A 16,585-nucleotide genomic window follows, 5' to 3' on the forward strand; every position below is an offset into this window, starting at 1 on the left:
GAGTATTTGGAAGCTTAGGTTTAGCAAAATGTTTTTAAAGATATGCGAAGAAAAATATGTAAAACGAAAAAGAGACGATATATACAGAGAGACGATACGACAGGACAACTTACTGCTACACCATCTTGGATTTTTTTAGATTCTGTGCTGATGCCAGCAGTCGCATGTGATTACGGCTTAGAAAAATATCTGTAGCCTAACGTTTTGACTTTATTCTCTAAATATTGTACTATCCGTGCAAAAATGTTGGTTTTACCAAGTGCCACCACACATTGCCGTTTATTACACTTGGCTGTGCCCCATTCTCGAGCCCGGCCAGTACTTTCTCGGCCCTACTATAGGCCTTCTCCTTTAAAGTTCTGGAACTTGTTAGAGCAATCAGTTGCCTCCCAGATGGGTGCCCCATTCTCGGAGCCCGGCCAGTAAGAGTGAAATGGCATAATTCATTGTTAGCTAGTGTAACGGATGTGAAACGGCTAGCTTAATTAGCGGTTTGCGCTAAATAGCGTTTCAATCGGTGACGTCACTTGCTCTGAGACCTTGAAGTAGTAGTTCCCACAACTTGCTCTGCAAGGGTGAACAGCAGGTTGCCTCGCTTTCAGTGGAGCGATGGGTAACGATGCTTAATCAGGGGAAAGGATGGGTGACTGATTGATTGATGTGTGCAGAGGGTCCCCAGGGTATGGGAAGCACAGGGACAAGGGACAAAACATGACGGTCTAAAGTTATACTGTTACACTTAGATAAAAAATGTTACTCACTAAAAACAATATTATTTCAAAGTAAGTTTTATAACGTTGAATCAGATTATGTTTGAAACATCTCCGGGGAAAAGAGTTTCCCCATCTTTAAATCACACTGTTTTTGTTGAGTGTGGTGCTACTGGCAGGGTGCAAGCCGCTTGCATAAACTATATTAAAGTTTAATGACCACGATAAATAGTTCATCCTTTCACTGGAAGCAGTAAACCAACAGTAAGTGCTCTCATCCTCTCTATGTCTCAGTCACTTACACAAAGAGCAAAGTATAACAACCACTAGATGGACATTGCATTAAGAAACAAAAGTGCCAGCTAGAGTCCTCCCACTAATAATAATAATAATAATATATGCCATTTAGCAGACGCTTTTATCCAAAGCGACTTACAGTCATGACTAAGGCTAATATGTTTCTTTGGACCATTATCTGTGGGTTTGTTAAGGTTACTGTTTCTCCGAGGCACCCCTTGAAACTGAAATACCATTATTCAACTGTCATTTGAATTGAAATGCTCATTTAAACTGCAGCTTGGTGAAATTATATAGTGAATTTAGCAATTAGTGAAAACACGAAGGTACACTCAGTGCTTGCAGCCCTTGCATCAATGCTCACAACAACACCATTAGTCATACAAGCCTTCTCAATACTCACAGGGTGACATGTATTGTCATCAGTCTTGTCCTGGAGGCAGAACTGAGCGAATTCTGTTTCATATTTAGTCAAAATTTGCTATGTTGTACAAATTAATTTAAACAGAAATGTGCTTTTTTGGTCTTAATTTAAGGTTAGGCATTAGGATTAGCAGTGTGTTTAAGGTTAGGGTTAAGCACTCTTGCAGAGCGGCCTCCAGAACAAGATTCATGACGAAGAACACTAACCTGCTCAACACTCAATCAAAACATTCATCATTCAATGCAAAGAATAGTTCCCACATGGAGAATAAAACTGATCCCTCCAGTAAGTAATGACATGTCTATTGAATAGTGGAACCCTGGAGAGATGACATGGCTTCAGCACAATAGGATAGCCTTTCTTTTGCACATTCAAAAGACACTACATTTTGAGAAGAAAATATAATGTGCTGGAGTGCTCAAGTTAGTGTACAATACAAGGTGCTCTTTAAAAAGGGTAATCAATAGATCTTGTCACCATGCCCTATTTGATCATTTCCTTAAAGCTTTCATTTTTATAAGCTGTATCCGTATTTATAAGTGTACAGATCACTGAATGAGCCGGTGAAGTGAGTATGTTTTGGTCCACTGTGTCCCTATGGAGATTCTCTGCCCTATGGAGCCCACTGTTCCTTTGAGCCTGGGTCCTGTGGCTGGTCAACGTCCAATGAACTGTCTTCTTGGAGGAGGGTCAGTGGGGAGGAACTGGAAGACAGTGAAGACATGCTGGGGACAGCTCTGCAAAATACACAAGGTAAATGGTGCAAAACACAACAGGTCAATTGTGTCCGAATTGAGAATTGGTTTTCAGTTGCTGTTGAGTCTCATCTCTATCAGGTCCTGGAGCTAAGAGGTGTACCACAGAATGAGAACACTGTATAGGCAAAGATGATCCTTCAGGTTTCTTTCTCATATTACACAGAGACTGGAAATCCATTTGGGTTTTTATGACTCCAATGGGATTTTAAACCTCCCCCTGTCCGAGTCTGTAATACCAACATGTATTAAGCAGACCACCATAGTCCCTGTGCCCAAGAACACTAAGGTAACCTGCCTAAATGACTACCGACCCGTAGCACTCAAGTCTGTAGATGGCGCCGGAGAAGAAGGCTGACGTTTTACGTGTTCCCAACTAATTGTGTATTTTTTATTGTTTCTTTGCGATGTTTGTAACTTATTTTTGAAACTTATTTTATACGTAATGTTGCTGCTACTATCTCTTATGACCGAAAATAACTTCTGGACATCAGAAACTGCTCGGCCTCCGACCCCAAGGCATTGCAGAGGGTAATACATCACTGGGGCCAAGCTTCCTGCCATCCAGGACCTCTATACCAGGCGGTGTCAGAGGAAAGCCCTAAAAATTGCCAAAGACTCCAGCCACCCTAGTCATATACTGTTCTCTATGATACCACACGGCAAGAGGTACCAGAGCGCCAAGTCTAGGCCCAAGAGGCTTTTAAACAGCTTCTGCCCCCCAAGCCATAAGTCTCCTGCACATCTAATCAAATGGCTACCTAGACTTTTTGCAGTGCCCCCCCCCCCCACACACACACACACACACACTTTTACACCGTGGCTAATCTCTGTTGTTATATTCTATTCATAGTCACTTTAATAACTCTACCTACATTTACATATTACCTCAATTACCTCGACTAACCGGTGCCCCCGCACATTGACTCTCTACCGGTACCCCCCTGTATATAGTCTCGCTGTTGTTTTTATACTGCTGCTCTTTATTTACTTGTTACTTTTATTTCTTGTTCTTATTCAGTTTTTTAAATGTATTTTAAACTGCATTGTTGGTTAGGGGTTTGTAAGTAAGCATTTCACTATAAGGTCTATATACCTGTTGTATTCGGCGCATGTGACTAATACAATTTGATTTGATTTTCATTCCAATTCAAGTTTTCAAAACATTTGGAACCTAAAGGCTTGGTTGGCCTAAAGGAGGAATGCCCTATTGGGTTATCACTGAATAGAATTACATTCCTTTGGACAGTTTGTCGATGATTTACAATCAGTTATAACACTTGAGTATTATGAAGCCCAGCAGCATGTATTGTTTTTGAGATGAGGACTGAAAGACTGTTTTCGTCAGAGCTCTATCAGCCATGCCCTGTTGACTGGTGCACTACGTCAGTGTCAACTCCACTCTTTGTTGTGGTTATTGTCTTTTCACTCAGGGCACTTCCTGTTCCTGGCCGTGAGAAGGAGTAGTTCCAGTCATGAGGTGTCTGTCCGGAGTTACTCCTTCCCACAACCGGTCTCTACCACAGCCTGTCAGGTGAGAGGCGTAAATGGGCATATCTATCCAGCCACCCAACGGCTTCCTTAATGATGAGACAATCTCCCCTTCCAACAACATGTTCACTGATGACTCACTGATGAGTTCTAGACATCCTCATTATGGGAGTTTTAGAACCACCCTCAAGAGATGCTAGCCATAGCCAAGGCCTGTCTATTGATTAGCATATTTTGTAATTAGTCCGATTTCCCCCCCAGACAGCTGGTCTATCATAACAGAGAGCCGTCATCTGGTACTACACACAGAATATCAAACTTCATATAGTTTTAAGTCATGTTAAAGTTTTCAAAAAGTATGTCGTGAAATTCACTAATTCACATCCTCTCTGGATGTCTCTGTCTGCAGTTGCATTTCTCCCTGTATCTCTATGGGGAGTTTAATGGCACCGTGCTGTTGTCACTAGAGGAAAATAGTACTACCTTGTCCCGGTTGGTGTGGGAGAGGTCTGGACAGTGGAAAGATAACTGGCAGGACATCACTCTACAGCTACCTGCCCTCCTCAGTGGGTATGGTGCCCTAATGTACTGCTTAATTACTGACCTGAGGTGTCAACACATATAACATAACATTACATAAAGTTCAGAGTTAGAGTTTCTTGAGTGATTGTAGTTTGATAGATGATTGCTGTGAAAGAATGTGAAAGAATTTAGGGTATTTTAATAAAACAAAAACTAATGTGAAATCTAGATTGAATGTCATACTGTGTTTCTCTCCATTCATTGTGATCTGTGTTCCTCCAGGTTCCACCTCAAGGTGAAGGCTCTGTGGGGACCAGGCTCCAAGGCTGACATCGCCCTAGATGACATCACCCTGGGGGCAGCATGCTTTGACACAGGTAGCCCTCCATGCAACACAATCTGTACACAACACAAACAGTCAGGTCTCAATGTAGATACTATAACATACTGTATGGCTCGAGTACAGTGAGCGACTATTTGGAGGGCTCCAAACACATCATTGAATCATTTCTCAGGTAAAACTCCCTAAATATTTTAAGGTTATATTTACTGATTGAGAGGGGCCGCTTTCGTCCTCCTGAGTAGCACAGCAGTCTAAGGCACTACATCGCAGTGCTGAGGCATCACTACAGCCTGGGGCTCGAGAGCATCCTGACTGGTTGCATCACTGCCTGGTATGGCAACTGCTCGGCCTTCGACTGCAAGGCACTGCAGAGGGTAGTGCATATGGCCCAGTACATCACTGGGGCCAATTTTCCTACCATCCAGGACCTCTATAACAGGCGATGTCAGACGAAGGCCCTAAGAATGGTCAAATACTCCAGCCACCCCAGTCATAGACTGCTCTCTCTGCTACCGCACGGCAAGCGGTACTAGAGTACCAAGTCTAGGTCCAAGAGGCTTCTAAACAGCTTCTACCACCAAGCCATAAGACTCCTGAACATTTAATCAAATGGCTGCCTTGACTGCTTGCATTGTCCCCCCCCCCCTCCTGTTATTATCTATGCTTAAGTAATTTTAATAACTCTACCATATGTATATATTACCTCAATTACCTCGACTAACCGACTAACCGGTGCCCCCTGCACGTTGACTCTGTACCCTGTATATAGCCCGGCTATTGTTATTTTACTGCTGCTCTTTAATTATTTGTTACTTCATTTATTTTATTTTTGGGATTTTTCTTAAAACTGTATGGTTGGTTAAGGGCTTGTAAGTAAGCATTTCACTGTAAGGTCTACTGTTGTATTCGGCCCATGAGACAAATACAATTTGATTTGATTTGAAATAGATTCCTTAAAGGACCACTAGATGATGGCTATTAGCTCACATGGCCTATATCACTGAATCACACCCTTCTCCTGAGTGATGCCATGACGTTTGTGTAGGAGGAACTGAATAGATTCTAGTTAGACACAGTACATTCAGTGGAGAGCAACGCCCCATAACAACTTCAGGTCCACCCCCATGGAGTTGCAGATGAGACCGTAAATAGAGCATGCCTTAAGACTGGAAACAATAGTGCTTTTGAGGAAGAGTCAAAGAAAGAGAGGAACCGAAGCATGATGCACACAGATGCGTCGGCTAACCACCATCTCCAAATCAGCTGGAGGGCTCCCCTGAAAGACAACACACTGCCTGATTGCTTCTGAATGGGGGAAACCGACCGTCGAATACTTCTCCCTGGGATTGAATCCACAATCTGACAATAAAATCAGCAGGTTCCAGTGTCACATACGTTATTGTCACACTGGAGCACAGATCTTCTTCACTTCATCCATTGTTATCTACCATAAAGCTCTTTGGTCAGACATTTGGGGGGAAGCCTGCCAACATTAGTTTTATTTGATAGGCATTGTACGCAGATGCGGTTAAGTAAATATTGTAAGGAAGGGAGGAGGGGGGCTTGCAGAGGTATGCCCGGTTTCGTGCAAGGCATGCAAGTTGGCGACGCCAGACAGCCGCCAATTGGGCGGGATATGATCAGTATGCAGATTTATCGTACCTATTATGTTTTACTGGAGCACATCTCCAGACCCTACAAAATTCCACATCTAGTTGCAGCTACTAAATCAATTCCGCCCTTAACTTGTCTCCTGCTAACACTTTCACAATGTCTTCCCTAACAATTATTACTTATCTCCTAAAGCCCTTCGTCTTTCTCCACTTTTTCCATAAGTCAGTCAGTCAGTCAGTCAGTCAGTCAGTCAGTCAGTCAGTCAGTCAGTCAGTCAGTCAGTCAGTCAGTCAGTCAGTCAGTCAGTCAGTCAGTCAGTCAGTCAGTCAGTCAGTCAGTCTGTCTGTCTGTCTGTCTGTCTGTCTGTCTGTCTGTCTGTCTGTCTGTCTGTCTGTCTGTCTGTCTGTCTGTCTGTCTGTCTGTCTGTCTGTCTGTCTGTCTGTCTGTCTGTCTGTCTGTCTGTCTGTCTGTCTGTCTTTCCATCACCCCAAGTCCCATCAGCACCCTGGAGCTCATACATGCTTAGAAAGGGTTTTTCGACTGTCCCCGTAGGAGAACCCTTTTTGGTTCCAGGTAGAACCATTTTTGGTCCCAGACAGATCCATTTTTGGTACCAGGCAGAACCCTTTGGAAAGGGTTCTACATGGAAACCAAAATGATTCTACCTGGCACCAAAAAGGGTTCTTCAAAAGGTTCTCCTATGGGGACAGCCAGAGAGCCCTTTTAGCCTCTAGATATAATCTTTTTTTCTTATTGTATGTCTTTTTATCTTCTAAGATTTGGACCTTAAGCTGCTCACTAAAACAAATCTACATTCTAAATTCTATCTCTGTCTCTGTCTTTGATTTGACCATGATTAATGGAAAATGTATGAAAGAGAATGTTTTGTAGCGATGAATGTGTCTGTCTCCCTCCTCTCAGATCTCAACTCCCTGCTGCTCGGACACAGATTCTTCCATGAAATGGACTCCATCAGTGAGCTAGATTTCCTCAGCCCCCTTCCAGAGCCCTCTGCCTCAGGTACACTACCAGCTGTTCCAAAGGAATATATTTAGCATTTCTATCACTAATGGCCTTTGCTGTTTGATTTTCACAGTGGTTTTTCCTGGCCATTTGTCATAATAAACAAGGTGCCCCATTAACATAATTTCCTTTGATTTCCTCAGCAGCTGTTCTACCATATGTCTGTTTGTCTGTCTTCTTTCTGTGCAACACAGGGAGTTTGTTTGTTGACTGACGTGTCTGTCTCCTCTCTTCAGAGGTGTCCCTGATGACCTGGTGGTTCACATCCTGTGGGGCCAGTGGCCCCCGAGGCCCCACCCAGGCCCAGTGTGACAGCGCGTACCGCAACACCAACTTCAATGTCACTGTTGGTAAGGACGGCCCATTCAAAGGAGTGCAGACCTGGAGGGTACCAGCCACCAACAGATACATGTGGGTACAAGTCTTGATATGTTCTTCTAATGTTGTAGAAACATGAAAGCTACAGGCAGCAACTGTTTCTGCAATCGGAGCACTTTTGCACTAGACTAAACCATATCAAATCAAATCAAATTGTATTGTTCACATACACATGGTTAGCAGATATTAATACGAGTGTAGCAAAATGCTTGTGCTTCTAGTTCCGACTGTACAGTAATATCTAACAAGTAATCTAACAATTTCACAACAACTGCCTAATACACACAATTGTAAAGAAATGAATAAGAACATGTACATATAAATATATGGATGAGCGATGGCCGTGCGGCATAGTAGATGGTATAGAGTACAGTATATACATATGAGATGAGTAATGTAGGGTATGTAAAGATTATATAAAATGACATTGTTTAAAGTGACTAATGATACATTTTTTACATCCAATTTTTTATTATTAAAGTGGCTAGAGATTGAGTCAGTATGTTGGCAGCAGCCACTCAATGTTAGTGATGGTTGTTTAACAGTCTGATGGCCTTGAGATAGAAGCTGTTTTTCAGTCTCTCGGTTCCAGCTTTGATGCACCTGTACTGACCTCGCCTTCTGGATGATAGCGGGGTGAACAGGCAGTGGCTCGAGTGGTTGTTTTTGGCCGTCCTGTGACATCGGGTGCTGTAGGTGTCCTGGAGGGCAGGTAGTTTGCCTCCGGTCATGCGTTGTGCAGACCTCACTACCCTCTGGAGAGCCTTACAGTTGTGGGCAGAGCAGTTGCCGAACCATGCGGTGATACAGCCCGACAGGATGCTCTCGATTGTGCATCTGTAAAAGTTTGTTTTCGGTGAGAAGGCAAATTTCTTCAGCCTCCTGAGGTTGAAGAGGCGCTGTTGTGCCTTCTTCCCCATGCTGTCTGTGTGGGTGGACCATTTTAGTTTGTCCGTGATGTGTACGCCACGGAACTTAAACTTTCCACCTTCTCCACTACTGTCCCATCGATGTGGATAGGGGGCTGCTCCCTCTACTGTTTCCTGAATTCCACAATCATCTCCTTTGTTTTGTTGACGTTGAGTATGAGGTTATTTTCCTGACACCACACTCCGTGGGCCCTCACCTCCTCCCTGTAGGCCGTCTCTTCATTGTTGGTAATCAAGCCTACCACTGTATTGTTGTCTGCAAACTTGATGATTGAGTTGGAGGCGTGCATGGCCACATAGTCGTGGGTGAACAGGGAGTACAGGAGAGGGCTGAAAACGCACCCTTGTGGAACCCCAGTGTTGAGGATCAGCGGGGTGGATATGTTGTTGCCTACCCTCACCACCTAGGGGCGGCCCGTCAGAAAGTCCAAGACCCAGTTGCACAGGGCAGGGTTGAGACCCAGGATCTCGAGCTTAATGACAAGTTTGGAGGGTACTATGGCGTTAAATGCTGAGCTGTAATCGATGAACAGGTATGACATAGGTATTCCTCTTGTCCAGATGGGTTAGGACAGTGTGCAGTGTGATTGTGATTGCGTCATCTGTGGCCTATTGGGAGCTAAGCAAGTTGGAGTGGGTCTAGGGTGTCAGGTAGGGTGGAGGGGATATGATCCTTGACTAGTCTCTCAAAGCACTTCATGATGATGGAAGTGAGTGCTACGGGGCAATAATTGTTTAGCTCAGTTACCTTAGCTTTCTTGGCAACAAGAACAATGGTGGACCTCTTGAAGCATGTGGGAACAGGAGACTGGGATAGACCAGCCAGCTGGTCTGTGCATGCTCTGAGGACGCGGCTTGGGATGCCGTCTGGGCCGACAGCCTTGCGAGGTTTAAAATGTTTAAATGTTTTACTCATGTCGGCCGCGGTGAAGGAGAGCCCGCAGGTTTTAGTAACGGCCTGTGTCAGTGGCACTGTATTGTCCTCAAAGCAAGCAAAGAAGTTGTATAATTTTTCTGGGAGCAAGACGTCGGTGTTGGCAATGTGGGCTTGTTTTATTTTTGTAATCCATGATTGACTGTTGACCCTGCCACATACGTCTTGTGTCTGAGCCGTCGAATTGCGACTCCAGTTTGTCTCTATACTGACGCTTAGCTTGTTTGATCGCCTTGCAGGGGGAATAGCTACACTGTTTGTATTCAGTCATGTTTCCGGTCGCCTTACCATGATTAAAAGCAGTGGTTCGCGCTTTCAGTTTTGCGCAAATACTGCCATCAATCCACGGTTTCTGATTAGGGAAGGTATTCATAGTCACCGTTGGTACAACCTCACTGATGCATTTGCTAATAAACTCGCTCACCAAATCAGCGTATACATCAATGTTGTTGTCTGAGGATGTCTGGAACATATCCCAGTCAACATGATCAAAGCAATCTTGAAGCGTGGAATCTGATTGGTCGGACCAGGGTTGAACAGACCTGAGCCTGGACGTTTCCTGTTTTAGTTTCTGTCTATAGGCTGGGAGCCACAAAAATGGAATCGTGGTCAGATTTGCCGAAAGGGGGGCGAGGGAGGGCTTTGTGTGCGCCACGGAAGTTAGAGTAGCAATGATCCAGAATTTTCCCAGCCCGGGTCGCGCATTCGATATGCTGATACAATTTAGGGAGCCTTGTTTTCAGATTAGCTTTGTTAAAATCCCCAGCTACAATAAATGCAGCCTCAGGATAAATGGTTTCCAGTTTACATAGAGTCCAGTGAAGGTCTTTCAGGGCCGTCGAGGTGTCTGCTTGGGGGGGGGGGGATAATGAGGTTGGCATTTGATTTTAAGGAATTCTAGGTCAGGTGAACAAAAGGACTTGAGTTCCTGTATTTAATGATCACACAACATCTCGTTAAGCATAAGGCATACACCCCCACCCTTCTTCTTACCAGAGAGATGTTTGTTTCTGTCGCTGCGATGCATGAAGAAACCGATTGGCTGTACCAACTCTGATAAAATTTCCCCAGTGAGCCATGTTTTCATGAAACAGAGAATGTTACAATCTCTGATGTCTCTCTGGAAGGCAACCCTTGCTCTAATTTTGTTTACCTTGGTGTCAAGAGGTTGGACATTGGCGAGTAGTATACTCGGGAGCGGTGCAGAAGATGCTTGAAACAAGCCCCTTGACCAATGATTGCATCTGTACATCAGTATTGACAGCTGGCAGGAAGCAGCACAACCTGAAAAATCAGTCAACTGATTAAATACAGTTTCTATACTACTAAGTGTCACGGATCTGCTAGACCGATCAATATAGGCAAGTCTCTGGAGTATCAGGATTGATTTTCACATCATCCAAGTTAGGGGAGGAAGAGTAAGACGTGGGCTCAGCCCCTGCCTGCCTGCCTGCCTGCCATTCTGCGCTGTGTGTGTGTGTCTGTGTGTGTGTGTGTCTGTGTGTGTGTGTGTCTGTGTGTGTGTGTGTCTGTGTGTGTGTGTGCGTGTGTGTGAGAGATAGAAAGACTGGGGCAGAGTGAGAAGCATGACTCACCGGATAGAGACTTAGATTAGTCTATCTGTGCTCACTCTCTCTCCCTAATCTGGCCCCTGCCAAACCGAGGCTTTGAACTCATTTTTTTGGTTTGCTGTCCTAGTCACGCGGCCTTATTACAACACTAGATGCTAAAAGCACTGGATTGCCATACACCGCCGCATCCCCAACAAGGCTGGGGGCCCAGGGGCTCTTGGGGGACCCTAGGAGTTTGCCCCCATAGAATTAGGAATTAGAATACTAAAATGGACATGAACTTTCTGAAAATGGGATAAATGTCAGCCAATTGGGTCAGGGAATTGGTCAACTATGGTTTGCCAGTCGAGTGATAAGATATTGTGTTAAATAATGAATTTGAAGAATTTATCTGCACTGTATGTATGTTTGTTAGCTAGCTAGCGAGACAGTTTTAGGGGAATGATTCCATAAATGTTTCAAATTAACCGGCAATATGCCAACATTCCTTTAAAACAATGTGGTTAATCCACAGCCATATACTGGCTGAAATCAGTACAAATCACTCTAAATGTGTAACGGCGTTCGTCTGTTGAATGAAGAGAGTCAGACCGAAATGCAGCGTGTAGGTTATTCATGACTTTAATGAAGGAATTGCGGTACATGAAATAACTCATAAATACAAAAACAACAAACGGAACGTGAAACCTATTACAGCCTATCTGGTGAACACTACACAGAGACAGGAACAAACACCCACGAATTACAAAGCGAAATTCAGGCTACCTAAATACGGTTCCCAATCAGAGACAACGATAAGCACCTGACTCCAATTGAGAATCGCCTCAGGCAGCCAAGCCTATACAACACCCCTAATCAGCCGCGATCCCAAATACTACAAACCCCAATACGAAAAACAACATATAAACCCATGTCACACCCTGGCCTACCCAAACATATAACAAAAACACAAAATACAATGACCAAGGTGTGACAAAATGTTTTGACATTCATGCTCTGTTTACATATATTTATTATATATTTTATTTAACCTTTTTAACTAGCAAGCCAGTTAAGAACAAATTCTTATTTACAATGACAGCCTACTTAAGCCAAACCCCAACATTACTGGGCCAATTGTGCGCCGCCCTATGGGACTCCCAATCACGGCAGGATGTGATACCTGGATTCAAACCAGGTACTATAGTGACGCCTCTTGCACTGAGATGCAGTGCCTGTGCCGCTCGGGATCCAGGCTAATTATACAGAAAATGTGTATAAAACCTGTATAAACAGTATTTATGATTATATTACAATATTTAAGGTTGGTAATAATTATATTACAACATTTCTGATATTTCACATGACTTTGTTTTATTTTATCTGCATAAGTAAAATCAGGATTATGCCCCTAATGCTATTCATTCCAATTAGTCTGGTTATGGCTGCCATTAATTCCAGTTAGACACCAATATGACTGCCATTTTCACCCCTTTCTGGAACTTTGAGGGTTTATGACATAGGCCCTCTAATAATTTAAGATCTCTCTGGTGCCCCCTCCCCTCCCCAGACAGAATATGAACACGTCATAAACCATCGAAAGAATACAGGAAATTAGCTGTAAAATTGCTACATTGTCTCTGTGTAGAATAGCAGGAAATGTTATTTTAAAAATGCAAATTCTCTCAACCTCTCAGAGACTGTGGTACACCACTGGTTAATAGGGGTAAGGATAGGCAATGAGAAGATATGGGGAGCTTCTCTGCACATCTTTATTAGCGTTGGTATGTTGTTGTCTATCTTACACTGCTATCTAGAACCTAAATGGATACTTCGGCTGTCCCCATAGGATGACCTTTGAAGAACCCTTATTGGTTCCAGGTAAAACCCGTTTGGTTCCAGGTAAAAAACCCTTTTGGTTCCATGTAGAACCATTCCCACAGTGTTCTACATGGAATTCAAAAGGGTTCTTACCTGCAGCCAAAAGGGGTTCATCTATGGGGACAGCGGAGTAGTCTGGGGGCTCAGCTGAGCTCTGATTACAGTAAATCTATAGCTACAGTGGCAAGAAAAAGTATGTGAACCCTTTGGAAATACCTGGATTTCTGCATAAATACAATTTGATCTGATCTTCATCTAGGCCACAACAATAGACAAACACAGTCTGCTTACACTAATAACACACAAACAATTTTGTTTAAAGTAATGTCTTTATTGAACACACCGTGTACACATTCACAGTGTAGGGTGGGAAAAGTACATAAACCTTGGATTTAATAACTGATTGACCCTCCTTTGGCAGCAATAACCTCAACCAAACATTTTCTGTAGTTGCGTATCAGACCTGCACAATGGTCAGGAGTAATTTTGGACCATTCCTCTTTACAAAACTGTTTCAGTTCACCAATATTCTTGGGATGTCTGGTGTGAACTGCTCTCTTGAGGTGAGGCCACAGCATCTCAATCAGGTTGAGGTCAGGACTCAGGACTGGACCACTGCAGAAGGCTTATCTTCTTCAGTTGAACCCATTCATCCTGTTGTTGATTTACTTCTGTGTTTTGGGTCGTTGTCCTGTTGATTCACCTAGATTCTGTTGAGCTTCAATTGGCAGACAGATAGCCTAACATTCTCCTGCAAAATGTCTTGATAAATTTGGTAATTCATTTTTCTGTTGATGATAGCAAGCTGTCCAGGCCCTGAGGCAGCAAAGCAGCCCCAAACCATGATGCTCCCTCCACCATACTTCACAGTTGGGATGATGTTTTGATGTTGGTTTGATGTTGGTGTGCTGTGCTGTGCCTTTTTATCTCCACAAATAGTGTTGTGTGTTCCTTCCAAACAACTCAACTGTAGTTTAATCTGTGCACAGAATATTTTGCCAGTAGCGCTGTGGAACATCCAGCTGCACCTTTGCAAACTTTAGACATGCAGCAATGTTTTTTTTTACATTAGTTGCTTCTTCCGTGGTGTCCTCCCATGAACACCATTGTTGTTTGGTGTTTTACGCATCATAGACTCGTCAACAGAGATGTTAGCATGTTCCAGAGATTTCTGTAAGTCTTTAGTTGACATTCTAGGATTCTTCTTAACTTCATTGAGCATTCTGCGCTGTGCTCTTGCAGTCATCTTTGCAGGATGGCTACTCCTAAGGAGAGTAGCAACAGTGCTGAACTTTCTCCATTTATGGACAATTTGTCTTTCCATGGACTGATGAATATCAAGGCTTTTAGCTAATCAACAATACAATATCAAGGCTTTCCAGCTTTATGCAAGTCAACAAATCTTAATCTTAGGTCTTTTGAGATCTCTTTTGTTTGAGGCATGGTTCACATCAGGCAATGCTTCTTGTGAATAGAAAATGCTAATTTTGTGAGTGTTTTTTTTAGGGCAAGGCAGCTCTAACCAACATCTCCAATCTTGTCTCATTGACAGGACTCCTGACTCCAATTAGCTTTTGGAGAAGTCATTAGCCTCGGGGTTCACATACTTTTTCCAACCTTCACTGTGAATGTTTAAATAATGTATTCAATATAGACAAGAAAAATACTAAAGTGTGTGTGTTATTAGTTTAAGCACACTATGTTTGTCTATTGTTGTGACATAGATGAAAATCAGATCAAATGTGATGACCAATTTATGCAGAAATCCATGTAATTCCAAAGGGTTCACATACTTTTTCTTGCCGCTGGTATGTCAATATTAACCATGATTTGAGCTGATGATACAAGTTAGTGTTCCTCTGTTAGGCACAACCTTAACTTTGCCACTGTTACAGCCTGACTCAAGGTGCTGTGAAACTTCTGATCCACTATGGAGACCAAAACTGGCTTGACCTTTTTGCCTCCTTTCTGCAATGTTCACTCCATTTGAGTAGCCATTCTTATACAGTGACCCAATTAGTATTAGTATTTTAGTTAGTGTAATTAGTATTTAATTAGAATTAGTATTTCTAATTCTCCGGTTTAAACATTTTTGAATATTTATGCTAAAAACATTCTACAAATCTACAAACCTCAGATTTCCCACTTCCTGGTTGGATTTTTCTCATGTTTTTGCCTGCTGTATGAGTTCTGTTATACTCACAGACATCATTCAAACAGTTTTAGAAACTTCAGAGTGTTTTCTATCCAGAGTGTTTTCTACTAATAATATGCATATCTTAGCTTCTGGGCCTGAGTAGCAGGCAGTTTACTCTGGGCACACTTTTCATCCGAATGTGGAAACAGCACCTCCCAGCCATAAGAAGTTAACTTTGTAAATGGCTTCTGTTGTGCCACTGAGATCTTTACCTTCACATGGTGCAAAACATTCTTAAGGGAATAATTTCAACAGTTATACAGAAGTACACTCTTCATCTGTGCAAAGAGGACAATCATCACGCTGATGCATTGATCTCCGACTTCTTAAACAATGGGCTGGCTATTTTCTGCTGGACTCCCGTCCTGAGTCTGCCGTTGGCTCGAGCTGGAGCAGCTATTATGCGCTGTTGGTGCCAAATCTTTCTGCGGAGGTCCTTGATGACCACCCAGTCAACTCTTAGATCAATCAGTTAACTAATTCCAGACATACTTTTTATTACATTTTGTTCCCTTAAATTCAATTCCAAAGCCAAAATGCATCCTCGAGTGAGCGCAAACAATTATGCAGCTTGGGCTGACCGATGTGGTGGTAATTTAGCCCTCTCTAGAGTAGTGGCAACCGTAGTCATTGCATAAACCACTAATGGTTCTCCTTGTGTCCCCCTGGATTCCATTGTATCTTGTCATTCATCGCCACCTTGTGGTCAGAGAGTAGCTGTACAACCTCAGCATATTCAGGCAGCCAGGCTCGACAATAGCCTGCCATTCCTGTGAGTGTCAACATATGTCGTTTTGTAACTGGCTGTGGTACTGGCTGTGGTACTGGCTGTGGTACTGGCTGTGGTACTGGCTGTGGTACTGGCTGTGGTACTGGCTGTGGTACAGATAGAATCACGCTCTAGAGCCAATTTCCTGCCAAAGTGTAATATCATGTCCTAGATACTTAACAGTTTTAAACCCAAGCTCCAGCTTTTTTTTCTTAGAAACTTTGTGGCCATTTTCAGCAAGGAACGCTGGTGTCGAGGCTGTTGTAGTCATCGGTTGCTGGTCTGATGCCACTGTGTTTGCGGAAACAGTTCTCCAATCTATGCATGTAGTCCTCCAGTGAAACGGGAGTCATTGTTGGTGATGTGTAGAATGGTTCCTACTGCCCTGGGGCTGCCTCTGAGGGTTCTGATGGTCCTGCAGTCCTATTAGGTCTTGTTGGGGGTAGAGCTGCGGCGGGAGGGGGGGCTGAGCAGACCGTTGTTGGACAACAAGAGCAGGTGCTGGTGCAGTGGATACAAGGGTATAATAGCGAGGTGGAAAGTCATTGTTTCTCCTTCTTTTCTAATCATTTACCATTATTCCTTTAATGTTCTTATCTGCCCTTCTCTGCTTCTTTTTCCCACTTCTTAAAATCATCCCAGTCTATTCTACTCGCCTTGCCTTTCTTGGTTAATCTCTCAAAGTCCTGTAACTTATTTCGACATTCTGCAAACAAAATTTCACTTAATGTGCCTTTCAAGGGAAAGTCTGCTACCTTGTGCCAGAGC

The 16,585-nt window shown here is 43.3% G+C and overlaps 1 protein-coding gene across 2 annotated transcripts in view; it reads left to right on the forward strand.

The window, feature by feature from the left end:
* The window catches only part of LOC124001883 (leukocyte tyrosine kinase receptor-like), an 84,613-nt gene that overhangs the window by 40,443 nt on the left and 27,585 nt on the right, over nt 1-16,585 (forward strand). For both annotated transcript variants that reach the window (XM_046309015.1, XM_046309016.1), the window contains exons 7-12: nt 2,035-2,184; nt 3,620-3,720; nt 4,087-4,247; nt 4,482-4,576; nt 7,078-7,176; nt 7,416-7,590. In XM_046309015.1, the coding sequence (XP_046164971.1) occupies nt 2,035-2,184; nt 3,620-3,720; nt 4,087-4,247; nt 4,482-4,576; nt 7,078-7,176; nt 7,416-7,590 (781 nt within the window). The remainder of the gene's footprint in view (nt 1-2,034; nt 2,185-3,619; nt 3,721-4,086; nt 4,248-4,481; nt 4,577-7,077; nt 7,177-7,415; nt 7,591-16,585) is intronic.

This window comes from Oncorhynchus gorbuscha, linkage group LG17 (assembly GCF_021184085.1).
Source record: "Oncorhynchus gorbuscha isolate QuinsamMale2020 ecotype Even-year linkage group LG17, OgorEven_v1.0, whole genome shotgun sequence".
NCBI lineage: Eukaryota > Metazoa > Chordata > Actinopteri > Salmoniformes > Salmonidae > Oncorhynchus > Oncorhynchus gorbuscha.